Here is a 16154-nt window from a genome sequence, read left to right as displayed (position 1 = left end):
TGAATATCAAATGGCTTAAAATATGCATTATAGCAATGTACTTTGAAAAAATTATGCACTTTGAAAAAAAAATTTCAAAGTGTATGAAATTTGGGACTAAATCAATGCACTTTGAAATATTTCAAAATATGTTAAATTTGGGACCAAGTCAACACACTTTGAAAAACATTTTCAAAGTGTGTTTATGAGTGTACATTAACTTTTTTGATCATGGAGACACTTTATGCACTTTGATACAAATATGTATAAATCACAAATTCTGGACCTTATTTATATTTCTTTGCATACACCAATGAGCACTATCTTCTGTCATTGGTAATGGGGAGGGAAACACCAAATATAAAGTCCAATATTTTTCTTTTGAAACATTTTAGGCTTAATGTAAAAAACTGAAAATGGAATAAGCTTTGCTATAGAAAAGTATAGTCATATTTACAGAAAACAAGCTGACCAATAATGTGTTCTCCAGTATATATCCCAATGAGCTTAAACAATGTTAAAATAATTATTCATCATTTGGACTTCGACTCAAATCAAACGCACATGGAAAATTTTTTTCAAAGAGAACTATTTTTCAATGTGTGTTGTAACAGTGCATCAAAGGGCTTACAAAATACAAAAAAACCGTTATGGTATAGAAGAAAAACCACTGCAGTTTTACCAAAAGCTGATTACTCTCTGATAATTTGCTCATGTATGATTACAATGTTAACCTTCAAATAATAAAAGGTGATAGAAAAGCTAGCTATTTTTTGACACCTTAATACTCAACTTGCAAAACTGCACATTAAACTTTTAATACATATATAATCCTTAGAAAATTTTGAGTTGTCGATTGATTCTGATTAAAAAATTGCTCTTACTGAGAACAGGTACTCCCATGTTTGGTGTGGGGTTGGGGTTGGGGTTGAGGGGGTTTGGAGAAGGGGTAGGCTGTCCCGGCATTGGAGGAGCCAAGGTATTCTGACCGCTAATGGAGGTCAGAGTTCCATCAAATCCACAGTCTGGAACTTTGCAGCAAGGGTTACGGAAGTCAGGGATCAGTTTGCACTGAGCTGGAAGGTCACTGTATCTTGGGCACCTGTGAAATACCAATTCTAAGAGTTGTAAAATTAATCTCTTCTTTGAAAAATATGTATAAAGACATCCCAATATTATGTGCTTTAGACAAAATTCTCCATTTAAGTTTAAACAGTATACCAATATATTTCTTGCTTTGTTTAAATAAAACTCTTAGAATCATACAATACTTGCTCAAATGCATAAAAGCTAGTACAGCATGTAATGGATGCTTTCAACATTAGTTATTTTTTATCTTTTCTAAAACAAGAGGATGGATTGTCCCTGGAGAAACAAAGTGTACATGCAAGGTTGTCTCCAAGACCCGAGGGGCAGGGTATTCCCCCGCCTATAATGACTTAATTACCCGTCTATTATTGCATTTTAAACACAATGTAGCTATAAGCAAAATACCCGATTACCCCAGACTTCCCTTCTACTTTTTTATTTCTTCCATCTACTTCAATTTTTAGAGACAACCCTGACATGGATAGTAAACAGCCAGTTAGCCACACAACTCCAAAACAATTTCATATCATAGTGTGTACTGTAGCATTCTGTGAATAGCTGGTACATGTAACTTATGAGTGACCAGAATGTATACAATACATAGATAATAGAACATGACCTCTAGACATTTAGAAAGCATAACATTATATAAGATACGGTATGAGAAAATATCACTAAGTCAGACTCAAAATTGAGATATTCCAAAATACTTACATATCAGAACAGACGTATCTTCCAGTGCTCTGGTCTTTACATTCGCATCTGAAATCACAGCCATCATCCCATCTTTGACCTTGAGTGTACTGTTTTCCTTTGTACAGACAAAAACCTGGGAAACATAAAGAAAGGGTTTTAATATCCTATCCTCATTAAGCTGTCTGATTTCAATTTTATGTGTAAAATCACTCAAAAATTCTAAACTTTCAAGGGACGGGAAAATTTTCAACAAAAATGTTTTTGAAAAAATTAAGGAGTCATTTATTTACAAAAATTAAAGACATTCTTAGATAATATTCCAAACAGACTCCATAAAAAAACACCAATATTTTCAATTCTTAGGGAGTACAGGTTTTCGTTGCTTAAACTGGAACCAAACAAATAATTTTTATAAAATTGATAAGGATTTATTGATTTATTGAAATAAACACTTTCTTCTTAATTCACCCAAACAGATATCGTATAAACTTTGGACAATTTTATCATTCAAATTCTATTCTTAATGGTTCAAACTTTGTGTACTTGAACATGTAGCTCCAAATTACTGGTAAGGCCTAACAAACTGGTAATATGTTCTGAATAATGACCAACTTTCAGTGTCATTCAATATCATGCTGATAATAAAATGCTAACTCCGGTACCTATTTCTTACAAGACTCTTGGGGCTCTGTGTATGTTTATTTTAATTTATTTATTTTACCGATGTTGACTCCGGTGCCAATTCCTTGGTAGGTTCCTGGAGCCAGAGTGGACACGCCTCCTCCCTGTCCGTTGACTGTGTTGTTGACTGGGGTGAAATTACATCTGGGCATCTGGCAACAAGTAGGATCACTCTGGTCAGGTACCATAGTGCATACATCAGGGACGTTCTGGTACACTGGGCATCTGGACACAGAAGTAATAGTGCATGTTAATTCAAGGTACCTCGCTACATTAAAACAGTTTAAGACACCATGTCATAAGATGGCAGATTTAGACGATTTGTTAAACTGTTTGTATCGATCGATATGGTTGAATAACATCTATGGTCAGTGTTTAAAGTAACAGGCTTGTGAATGGCATATCAGGAGTTCAAATCCACATGGGGCTTTTATTCATATTTACTGAATAAAATTGTTGTACATCATGAATTATCCATAATTTCAAATATTTTGCTATCTGACTTTTATACTTCTTATGTATTATGTTATCTTATCCAAGTAATTTTTCTGCTGATTTGAGAAACTATTTCAAAGTGTAGTGACTTACCTTAACAATTTTTTTTAAAAATTTGAAATATTATTTGGACTATAATTTTTTTTTTACACATTTCATTGACTATTTATTGACTACAGGTTTTTAATCAATGATACATGTATGATTGTGTGAAAACTGTTAAGTTTTATAGTATACCAATTCATCAAAAAATTTATTTCAAAACTTTAACCAAAGACGAAGGTGTGTACAGCAGAGCAGGTGCTCACAATTACTTGTCAAATATTGTGTGACAGGTATAGGAAGTTTTGACGAGCCCTCGCTAGCACTCACTCTGGTTAACATGTTAACCTCAGATGTATGTATAGCTTTAATATCAAATACACACCTGTTGACACATCTGTAGATTCCACCATAGGCGTCATCACAGGTACATTTGTAGTTGCAACCATCATACCAGACTTGTCCTTGGCTGTACTGTTTGCCATTGTACACACAGACGTCTGAAATGAACAAAGAAATGTTTTTCAAACCAAAAATATACAATTAAAATATAAAAGATTTACAAACATCTTTGCATCATTTTTGAAGTGCTTAATTTGTATTTTTGTTCCATAGAAAGTAACCTATAATCATATTGAAATTGTATTAGTTGAATTTTTAGTCTGAATTATTCAAATAATAAAATTCATTTAGCACAGCAAATTTGATTAAAAACTTTTCATATAGGGTGAGTTAACCATGCATCGGACACATACCTTGGATCGGACAACTTTGGTTATAAATATACAAATAAATGTGCATGCACTTGTGTGTTGTTTCGTATATTCCTGAATTAGAGCTAATGGACTTTATGATTATTAAGAATTTGACAGTCACATTGTCAAAGAAATAGAAATATAGGCATTGTAAAACGCTTCAAATTCGCCATCTTTGAAAATTTAGTTATGAAGATTTTACTCTAAAGCATTATTTAAATGTAGTGCATTTGATTGGGAATTAGTGACAATGCACTCTCTGCATAAAATAATTAGAAAGAAGTAAGTTTTGAAACAAAATATTATTAAAATAAGTCCAAGAAATTTGAACAATTAATGTCAAGGTCATTTTTGCTCCATATGTTGCATCGGACAGTTTTCAGTGCATGATTTCTTCTAATAATAAGGAAATTATGTGCCCATTCCTTGTGATATACTTTAAATGTGAAGTAAAATTAATATTTAAAAAATAATTGATACATATATTTTCTTCAGACCACTTCAAATTCGAGTTTTACGGACACAGCCTTTTTAGTCCAAAGGACCTGGCACAATAAAGAACCCCTCATGATAAATATTTCTTTAAATAGAAGCACTAGTCTAAATTCCTATATGTAGATTTGAGGATTTATATTAAAAGGAACCTGAAAAGCAACTGAATGAATTTATTTTTCCAAACCTTTGTATTTTTGCATTAAAACCAGAAACTGTTATTTTTAATCTCTACTCAGTACTCAGTACTGTATAAATGTCCGATGCTTGGTAAATATTGTCCGATCCATAGTGAAATAGTTCAACACTTCATTAATTTGCTTTATTTTCTACATTTTCAACAATTTCACAATTATTTCTCCAATAATTTAACAAGGAGAAAACCTGTGACTTTTAAAACAAGTTTTATTTATATTTAGACGATATTTGATGCATGAACAAAGGGAAAAACCCAAAGGTATCTGATGCATGGTGAAATCACCCTACATGTAAATGTAGCGAATAGCTCTAGCAATTTTTATATATATTTTATAAATCAATTTCTCCTTTGATGCTGAATAAATAGATGCGATAATCAATTTTTGTCATCTGCAGCCTCTAAATAATAATGCCTAAATCAAATTTTCATAAAATATAAATGGTTAAAAAAACGCTATCTAACAAATAAGCATGCTATAAATAGAATCTCAGAAACACTTACTTGGTTTGGGGGTGGTAGGGCGGGGGGTTGTTGTGGGCCTCTGAGTGACGGTAACCGGGGCTGAGTAAGAGCCGCTGTGGATGTTAGTGCTTGCAGTGAAGTCACACTTGGGCTTCTGACAGCAGGCATCACTTGGATCCTGGATCAGGTAGCAGTAAGGCTTGGGTAGATTAGAGTAGACACGGCATCTGTGTACAAGCAAAACCCACAATACTTAGATCAACAATATCAGTACCTCTAAATGTAACCCACAGTACATTAACACCTGTTTTCCCATTGCTTCAAAGTATGTATTTCAAAACGAGCTATATTTCTATTAAAATGTCTTATAATTGTTCAGAATAAAACAAAATTAGTTTGCTTATTCTGACCTCTGGGTACATTTCCACTTTCCTGTTGAGGCATCTTCACAAGTACAGATGTAGTCACATCCTTCATTCCACTGCTCTCCTTGTAAATGTTTCTGTCCATTTCTCAGACAGTATCCTACCAACAGCAAAGGTAAACCATGGAACAATGCTATTACATGTATTGTGGTTAAAATTTTTCTAACACATAAATGTAACTTTAATTTGAATTTACAAAACAGAACTTAACACAAAGAACTATATATGATAAGAGTTAAATTTGGCCCCCATAATTCGCCAATTTTTAAGTGTTTCGGGAAGAATAAAATGTTAACTAATTTTTTAGAAGAGGTGATATAAAATATATTTTTCATCTATTTATTTGATTTATTTGCACTCACTGGCAGTATATGACGTCAGAAGTGACGCCATTTCTATAATTCAATTAAAATCAGCCAAAAATTGACATCTTTCTTATCTATTTACGAATGGGAAATATAGAGCGCATGCTTGAACAAGGAAAATTTTTTTGTCACTTATTTGTCTTGGCTAGATACATCTCTGATTAAAATATTTTATTTGTTCAAGAATGCGCTCTATGTTTTCGGAAGGAAAAACTGCTTGAAAACAAGCTGTTTTACGCTAAAAATGCAAAAATGGCGGGAAAAGGTTGTCTTTACAATGTCGTATTTCTAAATTGTGGGTACTTGAACCAAAATGAATATTATGTAAACACATCGCTTACATATCTGTACTAAGAAAACAAAGAATGATAGTAAAATGATGATGTTCATTTTAGGGGGCCATTTTAGGCCCTTATCATATATAGTCCTTTCTGTAATCTTTTCAATGTCCTTTTATAAGTTAATTATTTATCAAATATTGTATTTATTTAAGGAATTAAGAATCATTCTTTGAGTATTATAAGGTGATAGTGATCAAATCCAATAAAACCCGAATGGCTAGATTTGATCACACTCCAACCGAAATTATCACCTCGGAATATCCAAAGAATAATTCCTACTTATATTTATAATCAATCCCAGCTTGCACCCAATGATGTGCTATCGCAGGCAAAGGCACTGATAAATGTAAATATTTTCATTTTGACTCAGTAAGTCCTTCCATGGGCTAAAAAGTGTTTCTATGGGCCACTTACCAATGGTGACAGGGTTTGTGGCAGAGGGTGATTGAGTGGTTTGTCCGGTGTTGTAGATGACAGTGTAAGGTATGGGACTGTAGTTCTGGTACAGGTCTGTGGAGCTGGGAGGCTGGACTATTCCGTGACCAATGTTACTTTGACCAAATGTGGGCACAATGGGCGTGTTGGGATCTGGACATGTGGGCTTCTTACAACAGGAGTCATTGGGGTCTGTTACAAAGGTGCATGCAGCTGGCAGGTTGAGGTAGGTTGGGCATCTGTTATGTATTTATTAAATAAATAATACAGTTATGTACATAACTTTTGTAGATAAACAAAAAGTGCTCAAGAATCAAAATCACATCTATTCTGATGTTCGATTTATATTAATTTTGCAGCTTCTAAATGCATGCCACTGCTAAATCATCGCATTAAGGTCAATAATTTATGTACCTTCACAACATTAAAATTATAAACACTAACACTGACATACACGTAAATAAACATCCAATCTGTGTTTATCATTTTATTTTTCTGTATTAATTTTGAAAGTCTTATACACCAAATGAAAAATATGAACAAAATAGACAATGACCCACCTTTCATTACATCTATACAATCCAGTGCTGGCGTCCTGGCACTCACAAGTGTATTTACATTCATCATTCCAAATCTGATCCTGGATGTACATCACTCCCTTGTACAAACAACCCTCTGTAAGAGAAATTCGAAATAAAAACTTGATACACTTGTTTTCCATGTTATACTTATTTTTGTTGAAAAAGAATAATGTACCATCACTTTTAATTTCACAAATTGGCATGAAGTTAATTTGATACGTTTTTCAATGTAAGGACAGTAATTCAAATTTTAAAAGAAAGAAAAACTTTTCAATTGCAGGGAAAGGTCTTTACAAAATCCCCAAACATTTCTACAAATACAATAGAAATGATATCTATAAACCAACATTCAGTTTTCAGTAATTCTAGTTCAAAACCGTTCATGAACTTGGACTTACTGAGTGATGGAGCCATGAAGCCAGTTCCTCCGGTTCCTGGGAGAGGTTGACCTCCACTGGGGAGGGTGGGGACAGCCTGGGGGACAGGGGGGTGAAGGACACTGATCAGGCCTCCACTACCAATAGTCCCCAAGTTGTTCGTGGATGTGAGTAGAACTCCATTCTCACACTGTACTGTTGGGCAACACTGGCCAGCTTTCTTTACTTCATAACATCCCTTTGGTAAGTTGTTGTATGTGGGGCATCTATGTAGGAAAAAAATGAGCATATATCAGCATTTTCACATATACCAGTAAATACAATAAAAGAACCATTATTTGAAGTTGAGTACTGTAAACCAACTTATATTTGCATGCGAGAAATTTTTGTGAAATTCCTGAGATCAAGTCTCGTTGCTGTGAATAATTCTCATTGTGAACCATTCCTGGTCATTTACGGTACTTGTTTTAACAACACAAATCTTCATAAGGCTTGGTCGCAAAAATTAGTCGTCGTGAACCAGTTTTCCCCAGTACATAGCAAATTTTTTTCTATCTAGGTTTCTTGTATTTATAATTTTATTTTTTTAAATATTTTTTCCCACAGCAATTTTAAGAAACAAAATGGGAAGGGCTATGTCATTGCAACTAGTGCTTAAGGTCAAGGAGTTTGACAAATTTAACTTATTCTTACCAATAAAGATATACATGTAAGATTAGATCATAATGCTTCAATATTTGGAAAGAGTAACCAAACATTTCTAAGCAAGTGCAAATATATTTTACTTGTTTGTATAATTGGAAATGGACATACGTATTGGTGCATCGGTAGTATCCATAAATAGCGTTCTCACAAACACACTCTGTGTCACAGCTGACCTTCCAACCTTGACCCTGGCTGTAGGCATGACCCTGATACATGCATTGATCTGAAACAAAGAGTTAACCAGTTCAGAAAACAGTTTTGTTGATACACTTCTGAATACATAACAAAGTATATCAGAAAGGTGGGACGTTCCAAAGAACTGTGTACTATTCGAATGATAAGTGTTGTAGATCTATATATAACAGGTCCAGTACAATATCCAGATTTAGCTATATAGCTTGAATAAGCTAAATAGCTTTATTAAGCTATTCAGAATAGCTTCATTTAGCTATTTTGTCATACATTTTTCTTAAATGTGTAATTTTTTCAGTTAATTTAAAAAATCGCACTTTAGTGCAGTGATAATTTTCAACTTTGAACTGTTCTGTAAACAGTGCATGTAAAGATTACTCATAAGTTTGCGTCTCCTTAAGAGACTTTGCACTAAAAGTTTTGGGGCAACTGATTCATGACTACACATGCAGTTACTTCTTGAATGAAATATAAAGGAGGTCAGTTATGGTAAACAAGATAATTGATTGGTAATAATTTATCACAATGAGAAGAAATCATACTTATCCACGCTTCATTGCACACAAAATGGTGAACAGTTACCCAAACAATGGAAATATACATTTTGCTTAAAAGTGTTTAAAAGCTGCAGTGTTAAAACTATCTTACATTTGGGTCAAGTTTATAATGGTCAGTGGCGCAAATATGAGTAGCAAGTTAATTGCGATTTCTCGTCCATTTCTTACAATTAATATTTTCTTCAAAAACTGCATATAAATAGCTTTATTAAGCTATTTTGAATAGCTTTATAAAGCAATATAGCTTTTTCAAGCTATATAGCTAAATCTGAAGATTGTACTGGACCTGTATAAGTAATGACTATAGATTTCTGGTACAGTTTATAATTACACTGCAATGGAAAGATATATATACCGGTATATATCAAACAAACCAATGTGCCACATACTCACTGAACTTTTTGGAACAAAGTCAAAAGGATATATGTCATATAAATTTACTCACCTGTTGGTGCAGGTGTTGGTTGAACATCTGCGACAGAAAGACAAAAAGATATTCAATGTACACATAGTTTGAAACACTAATAAAACTAGTATCACAAATAGCACATTTAATAGTATTTCTAATATGAAACAAGCATTACTAAAAGCCTAATTGTTAAAGGCATTTTTCACTTACTGCACAAATTGCAGTACTTTCTGCAGTTTACGGAGGCCCAATTAGAGAACCCTGAGCAGACATCTTGTCCATATCTCTCACAGTTAGATAGCTGGTTAACGCAGGGTGGTGGTGTGGTTGGTGTTTTGCCTTTATATTCAGAGCAATTGAATATATATTCATATATACAGTCAGAGACATGAATAACATGTTATTCATGTCTCTCAGTCTGATGCAAAATCATTACCAAGCATACTTCCCGCGCAAATGTTAATGTAAAAAACGAAGTTTGAACGTACATGTACTAGACAACTGGTTCCGGAATATTCATAAAAAAAATCTTTCTGCTGTTATTTATTAATTTTAGTGATCAGAACGCATAAATATTAAGCTGAATCACGTGATCACGAAACGGAACACCTACCAACTCCGCCTCCACTGATGGATCCGGTTCCTGTAAAAGATCCGCTCTGTGTGTTAAATTCGCAACTTGGCTGAGCACAGCACTCTCCGGCCTTTTTGACCATGTGGCAATATGGAGGGAGAGACTGGTATTGTGGGCATCTAGATTATTGACAAAAAAGTACAGGTTGTACATCTTACGTATATTGTCTTGTCTCATCCATGATCATTTATTTGGAAAATCAAAAATATGGGTTTAAAATCATGAAAAATAATACTGAGTGCGCATTTCCCCATTTACAATTTAAACCAATACGTGAAAGAAAAAATGTGGAAATTTTAAATCTGAAAGGAACTAAAAGATCCGACAGTTCACGAAGATTATTTCTACCATTAGAAGACTCGTGGTAACTCACAAAGATTGACATTTGTACAGTCCTGTGTTTCCGTTGGCGCAAGTGCATTGGTAGTTACAGCCATCCTTCCAAGACTGACTCTCATAGTATTGTTTTCCTTTGTACACACATACACCTACAAAAATCAACCGTTGTTTCGTAACTTTTAACTTGGTATATATGCAATGTGTGTATGAGAGAGAGAGAGAGAGAGAGAGAGAGAGAGAGAAGGGGGCGTACCGACGCCTGTTGGAGTTCGGGCAGGACTAGTCTGCTCGAATGTCTGGAGATTCTGGTTGAAGTTGCAAACAGGTCTTTGACAACATTCCTGTGGGTCTCGGACGAGCGTACACTCAGCGGGCAAGTTGTAGTAGAGAGGACACCTTAAAAACGGAGCTTTGGTTTATAAATGTCAAATATTAAAACTCCTCTTATTCATTGAAATTTTCAACCTGCATTCACGGCATCATAGAATTTTTTGATTGAAACTACTGTCTCGAGCAAACGCAGTTCATTCCAATACATTTTTAGAAGTAATCTAAGATATTTAATATCAAATACTCATAATTGCGACCTGATATATAAACAAATAGCAGATCGAATTTTGCTGAAAATTTGAGCATCTGTATTTATATCCATCCATCAACATTCCAATCAGGTATTATTCTGCTTGGACAAAAATAAAGTGCTTAATCTAATCATGCACCTGTTGTAGCATTTGTAGCGACCGCTTGCTCCATCCTCACAGATACACTCATAGTCACATCCATCAGTCCATTTCTCTCCGGGGTTGTAAGATTTTCCTTTGTAACTACATTGTCCATCTGTAAAGACGTACGAAGAAGTTGTCCTTGGATTACCTCATATTATTCGAACACGCAAACGCATTACACGAACACACATTACACGAACACGCATTAACCCCGAAATATTAACACATGTATTTGCTAATCTAAGAACCAAAACTTCCGATCAGATTTATCGTCTCTGACAATTTTTAGCACTGTTTTTTGCAATGTCAAGCGACAACCGATGTAACGATCAGCGTTCATTGCGCAAAGATGGCTTTAATAATATTAAGTAAATGTCGGAATGAAGACTCACAGAATCCTACAGCACTGACACTAGGTCCACAGAAGCCACAGAATTTCCTACAATTGTCCTTGGCCCATCCTTGATACAGGTTGTTGTTGCAGACGGCAGATCCGTAGTTAGGACAATTGGAGAGGAGATCCACGCAAGGTGGAGGAGCAGTGGTGTACAGAGCTACACAAGCGATATCATGAAATTATCAGTATATTGATTCCATAACTCTTTTATGCAATAATGGTATTATATATTCTTTTTTTAACTATGATGTGTATTTGACGTTTCCATACTTAACATTAATGTGTGTTTGAAATGGATTGACGCCTTACGATTACAGAATCCGCAGTATCTTTGACAGTTGTCATGGGCCCAGGGAGCGTAGTCAACACAGACGCTCTCTCCGTATCGTTTGCAATCAGCAAGAGAGTCTTGGCAAGGATCGGGTGGCAAGGTGCCTCCTGGAAAGGTAAAGGATTTTTAAGTTGTAAATTTTACATCATAGAACTTTAATTGCCTACATTGAATTTGAAGAAAACTCTCATATAACAGCATTAAAAGACGCACCGGCATTGTTGTTACTGGAAACTGGAGGGGCTGTTGTTCTAACTACAAACAAATTGAAACTTCTGTTCAACAGTGTCATAATATTAACTCTTTTACCAAACAAATATTTAAGACTTTCATAAAATATCAAAAGAAGTATGAATGCTTGGATCTAACCTGAGCAAGCTTTCTGAATGATCTGGGCAGTAAGGGTGTTGAGCTGATCATAGCTGTTCACAGTAAACGTGTTGGAGCTGTCTGGATCATCGGCGATGCTGTGGAGTTCATTGATGTCGACACCGTTTCCGACGCCAACAGCAATCAAGGAGATGTGGTTCTGACGGGCCTGGTCGGCGGCGGTAGCGGTGGCGGCGGAGCTGGACGATTTTCCGTCAGTGATGACCACCGCTATCCTTGGAACGCTGGGACGCGCACCGCTTGTCTGGGAGAACATCTGCTGCGACATGTAGTCGATGGCGCTTCCAGTGTTGGTGCCACCGCTCATGTAGTTGATGTTGTCGACTGCCGAACTCAGGTCAGCATCGTTTGTGTGCATATTGAGCGGGAACTCAATAGACGGGTAGTTGCTGAACTGCTCGACACCAACATGAATCTTGTCAGCGCCCACGTCAAGCTGACTGGTAATACCCTTCAGGAAGGTTTTCAGTTTGTTGAAGTTTGTTGGTCCAATACTTCCACTTCCATCAATAAGGAACACGATATCAGCCTTCGGAACACATGCTTGTTTCTGAACTGACGTCAAAGGAGCCTCTGCGAATTAGTAAAATAAATCAAGTAACATTTTTTGTGCATCTGTAAGTAATAAAACAGTAAAACCGAGAGGAATAAGAAAACATTATTTTTTTTTCATGTGGTATTTACATACCACTCATTGTTCGGTATGCGAGTGGATATGAAAGATCGTTAAGGGTCGAGTAGCTATCGGCCACTAGAGAATAGCGGCTGTATGGTGAGCTAGCAGCAGTGGCGAACTGTTGCAAATGTCCGCCGGTTCCCACTCCCACTGTGTACAATTTGATGCCACTCGCTTTAACCTGTTGCGCCGTTTGCAAAAACGCATTTGTATTGGCCGGTAGCCCGTTGGAAACCATGATCCCGATGTGTGGCACGTTGTTTCGTCCACCATGCAAGGACATGAAGCTGTTGGCCATCATGTACTTGAGGCCCTCGGTGGAGTACCGATGCGTGGCCGGGGTGTACTGTATATTGTCTATGGCATTGAACAGCGCCGCCTTGTTGGCATACTGGTTGAGGTAGAACTGGTTGTAAGCACCATCACTGAAGGTAACCAAGCTCACTCGCGTGCATTGGGGTGCTATATAGTAGTTATTTATAGTGGATTTGATGAAGTCGAGTTGCATTCTGAAGTAATCGGCTCCTACATATGATGATGAATCTACCAGGAACGTTACATCCTCAGGGATGCATTCTGTAATGTGTGTTTAAATAGTTTATATAGATATTTCATTGGTACTGAGGTGACATAATCCTTGACCAACAAAGACAGCAGAAGCATGAAATTCGTTGCAGCCAGAATGAGGCAAATTTTGCCATGCTTCAAAGACAATATCTGTCAGTGTCTCAGATGTATTCCAGTCCAAGGAAGCTAGTGAGTTTGTACATATGCGAAGAACGTCGGTAAAGCACCAAAAAGCGAAAGTTAAGCTCTGAATTCTAACGGCTGTTGTTCAGCAATGAAAGCGGATTGAAACTTGAAAGCAACATTTCCAAACGGATTCCACCAACAGTTTCATCTTCGTGTCCACGCAAGTCCATTCACCACAAATAAGCACTTTTTTCTCTCCAAAGCTTTGATAAAGTCAATTGCTGTAGTCAAAGCCAAGCTCTTTTTTGATATTACTAGGTTTTTAATTTGTTTTTTTTACCCAAAGCTATGCTTTATTTTTAGATCACTACCAAAAGCATCGCCATTATGTGCGTGAATGTAAGCTGAAGCATGTAGAATAAAGCAATTTATTTGACGCTTTATATTTTTAACATTTATTCATAATTTTGATATTTTGTTGCTTGATTGAATTTGTAAAAAAAAAATACTCAGGGTTAATGTTTATTTTAATCATACTTACGTTGGGAAGCTAGCTGCTTCCGCACTGAAATTAAAATTAAAACAAACAATTAAATATGGTCAGGAAATGTCGGTCATATTCAATTAGAGGACAAATAGTTCAGTTCATAAAAAATGTCATTAGAACCATTCCTTCTTTTAGTTGGTGTCATGTGACTTGTTATCTATTATGTAAAAAGAGATCATGGGTCACTATATTATCAGTGATTCAATGTGAGCGCTACACGTGACATGGTATTTATGGAAACTCGCTATCATTCATTTAGTGCACATTTATACCTTTAACTCAATTCATTCATTTTAATTCTTTTAGAAATTTCTATGATATTTGTTCCCCCATTTTTTTTTGTAGTATGTTCACGGAAAAATAATATTTAAATTATTTGTAACATTATGATTAAGCTCAGCCAATATGGGTATATCGTCGTGCACAGTTAAAAAGGCCAGTAAAAACTGCCAATATTGTTTAGTAAAACGATTTTTTGATAGCCAGCATACCGTCCAAGCCACATTAAAATATTAAAAGAAAATCAGTGGCAAACATGAATCGCTATTCAGAAATCGTTTTTCTAAACAATATTGCCATACTATAGGTGAGCGAGGTTTGTGCGTGTCTACGATATAGTGTACCAGAGATGGTCAAGGCTGATTAAATGTCTCCAAGTCTGAGAAGTGTCCAGACGTTATGTCACATAAAGCACGGATTGATAGATACACTATATAGTAGCATGATTATCAGATATCCTCCTCATTATATTGGCATCATTTAATCTAATGATACTGATTGAGTTACTCTACCACTGAGTATAATTTGTAAAATATTTCGTTGGCTGTTGTTGTTAAAAATTAAATATGACCGAATTCTATTTCAATTACAATTTTGGAAATAAAATTGCATTAATATTTCTATCAATGTACACCAAAATGTTGAAAGTCTACATAATATTCTACGGATTTTATACAAACATAAATTCATGTCAATTAGTGAAAAAAATAAATGATTGCATAACTACAATTCGCTAACCTTATGGCCCAATATAATTTCAATTTTAATCAAAAATTCGGAAGAAAAATAAATCAAATTTTTAAAACTGTATACATAAACTTTTAAAGGCTATGTTTACATAACAATATATGAATAGATACCATACAAGTAAAAGTATATAGGTCAATTAGTAAATAATAATAAGTGCTTGCATATTTACCATTCGCTGCATGAAGCACTACGAAAAGTGCCAGAAGAACGCCGAAAGACCGGTACATCCTTAAGGCAAGTCGAAACGAAAGAATAAACTGTCCTTGGATAGACTACTTTTATATAGACCTAACCAACAGGGGGCGCATTGCGCTGGAGGATTGGGTCTGTAGTGACCTTACACCTAGCGTAGTCCTTATCTTACAGTGGAAATCAAGCAAAATGCCGAGTCTTGAATACAAACTGTGAACTTTTAATATACGCTACTTCAAAATTTACGCCATACTCAATTGGACAATAAACTAAAACAATGTAAATAGAAGTGGGGGTGTCCGGGGAAGGGACATCTGTCTTCGCCTCCTGAAGCTTCTATTTTTTGAAACTTGCGTAATTCAATGGTTTGGGATATTGTGTGAATAAAGTTGAACGGCAACTTCACGTTACCGAATGTATGTAAAGGTACTTTGTGTGTATGTGCTCTGGAACCATTTGCAAAACCTCAACTTTCAGACTTTTTTGTAGAAATTCATATTAAACATGCATGTTGTATAACCAATATTCTCTTGGTATGCCGGAATCAAGTTATACAACTGTATATATTCGTTCTTTCGGGTTTATTTATACTACATGAAGTACATGTACATGTACATATACAGGTTTTACAATTGTCATGCAATTACGTTTAGTGTACAAAACGGGTTTTCTATCTAACATTTTGAAACACTTGATAAAATATCTGATCACCGACTCGTTAATTTTCAAAGATCAATTACCACTGCTAGTTTCATTTCATATTCCAGCTAAAGCATTTGATAACACACAAAAAGACAAAACAAGGTGTGTAGCATTAATAGTTAACTATTGTATTTTGTGCTGAAATGCCAAACTTACATCGACCAATAGGTAAGACTTTATGTTCGTTTCGAATGATGGGTTTTGGTTTTTGTGTGTTTTTGT

At 35.3% G+C, this 16154-nt stretch overlaps 1 protein-coding gene across 1 annotated transcript in view; it reads right to left on the bottom strand.

Annotated features, from left to right (window-relative positions):
* LOC128188438 (uncharacterized) overlaps positions 1-15291 on the bottom strand; it is a 43785-nt gene extending 28494 nt beyond the window's left edge. The window contains exons 1-23 of the mRNA XM_052859487.1: positions 15208-15291; positions 14004-14027; positions 12782-13345; positions 12073-12666; positions 11917-11958; positions 11682-11810; positions 11368-11529; positions 10970-11087; positions 10504-10646; positions 10285-10399; positions 9891-10030; positions 9488-9616; positions 9314-9340; positions 8228-8342; positions 7436-7680; positions 7017-7131; positions 6436-6695; positions 5301-5415; positions 4930-5117; positions 3368-3482; positions 2486-2670; positions 1783-1897; positions 864-1081 (exon numbers count right to left, since the gene is read on the bottom strand). Coding sequence (XP_052715447.1) covers positions 864-1081; positions 1783-1897; positions 2486-2670; positions 3368-3482; positions 4930-5117; positions 5301-5415; positions 6436-6695; positions 7017-7131; positions 7436-7680; positions 8228-8342; positions 9314-9340; positions 9488-9616; positions 9891-10030; positions 10285-10399; positions 10504-10646; positions 10970-11087; positions 11368-11529; positions 11682-11810; positions 11917-11958; positions 12073-12666; positions 12782-13345; positions 14004-14027; positions 15208-15265 — 3916 coding nt within the window. The 5' untranslated portion in view covers positions 15266-15291. The remainder of the gene's footprint in view (positions 1-863; positions 1082-1782; positions 1898-2485; positions 2671-3367; positions 3483-4929; positions 5118-5300; positions 5416-6435; positions 6696-7016; positions 7132-7435; positions 7681-8227; positions 8343-9313; positions 9341-9487; positions 9617-9890; positions 10031-10284; positions 10400-10503; positions 10647-10969; positions 11088-11367; positions 11530-11681; positions 11811-11916; positions 11959-12072; positions 12667-12781; positions 13346-14003; positions 14028-15207) is intronic.
* Positions 15292-16154: the final 863 nt, after the last annotated feature.

This window comes from Crassostrea angulata, chromosome 6, assembly GCF_025612915.1.
Source record: "Crassostrea angulata isolate pt1a10 chromosome 6, ASM2561291v2, whole genome shotgun sequence".
NCBI lineage: Eukaryota > Metazoa > Mollusca > Bivalvia > Ostreida > Ostreidae > Magallana > Magallana angulata.
The sequence above is the reverse complement of the archived record's forward strand: the minus strand, read 5'-3'. Positions and strand labels throughout refer to the sequence as shown.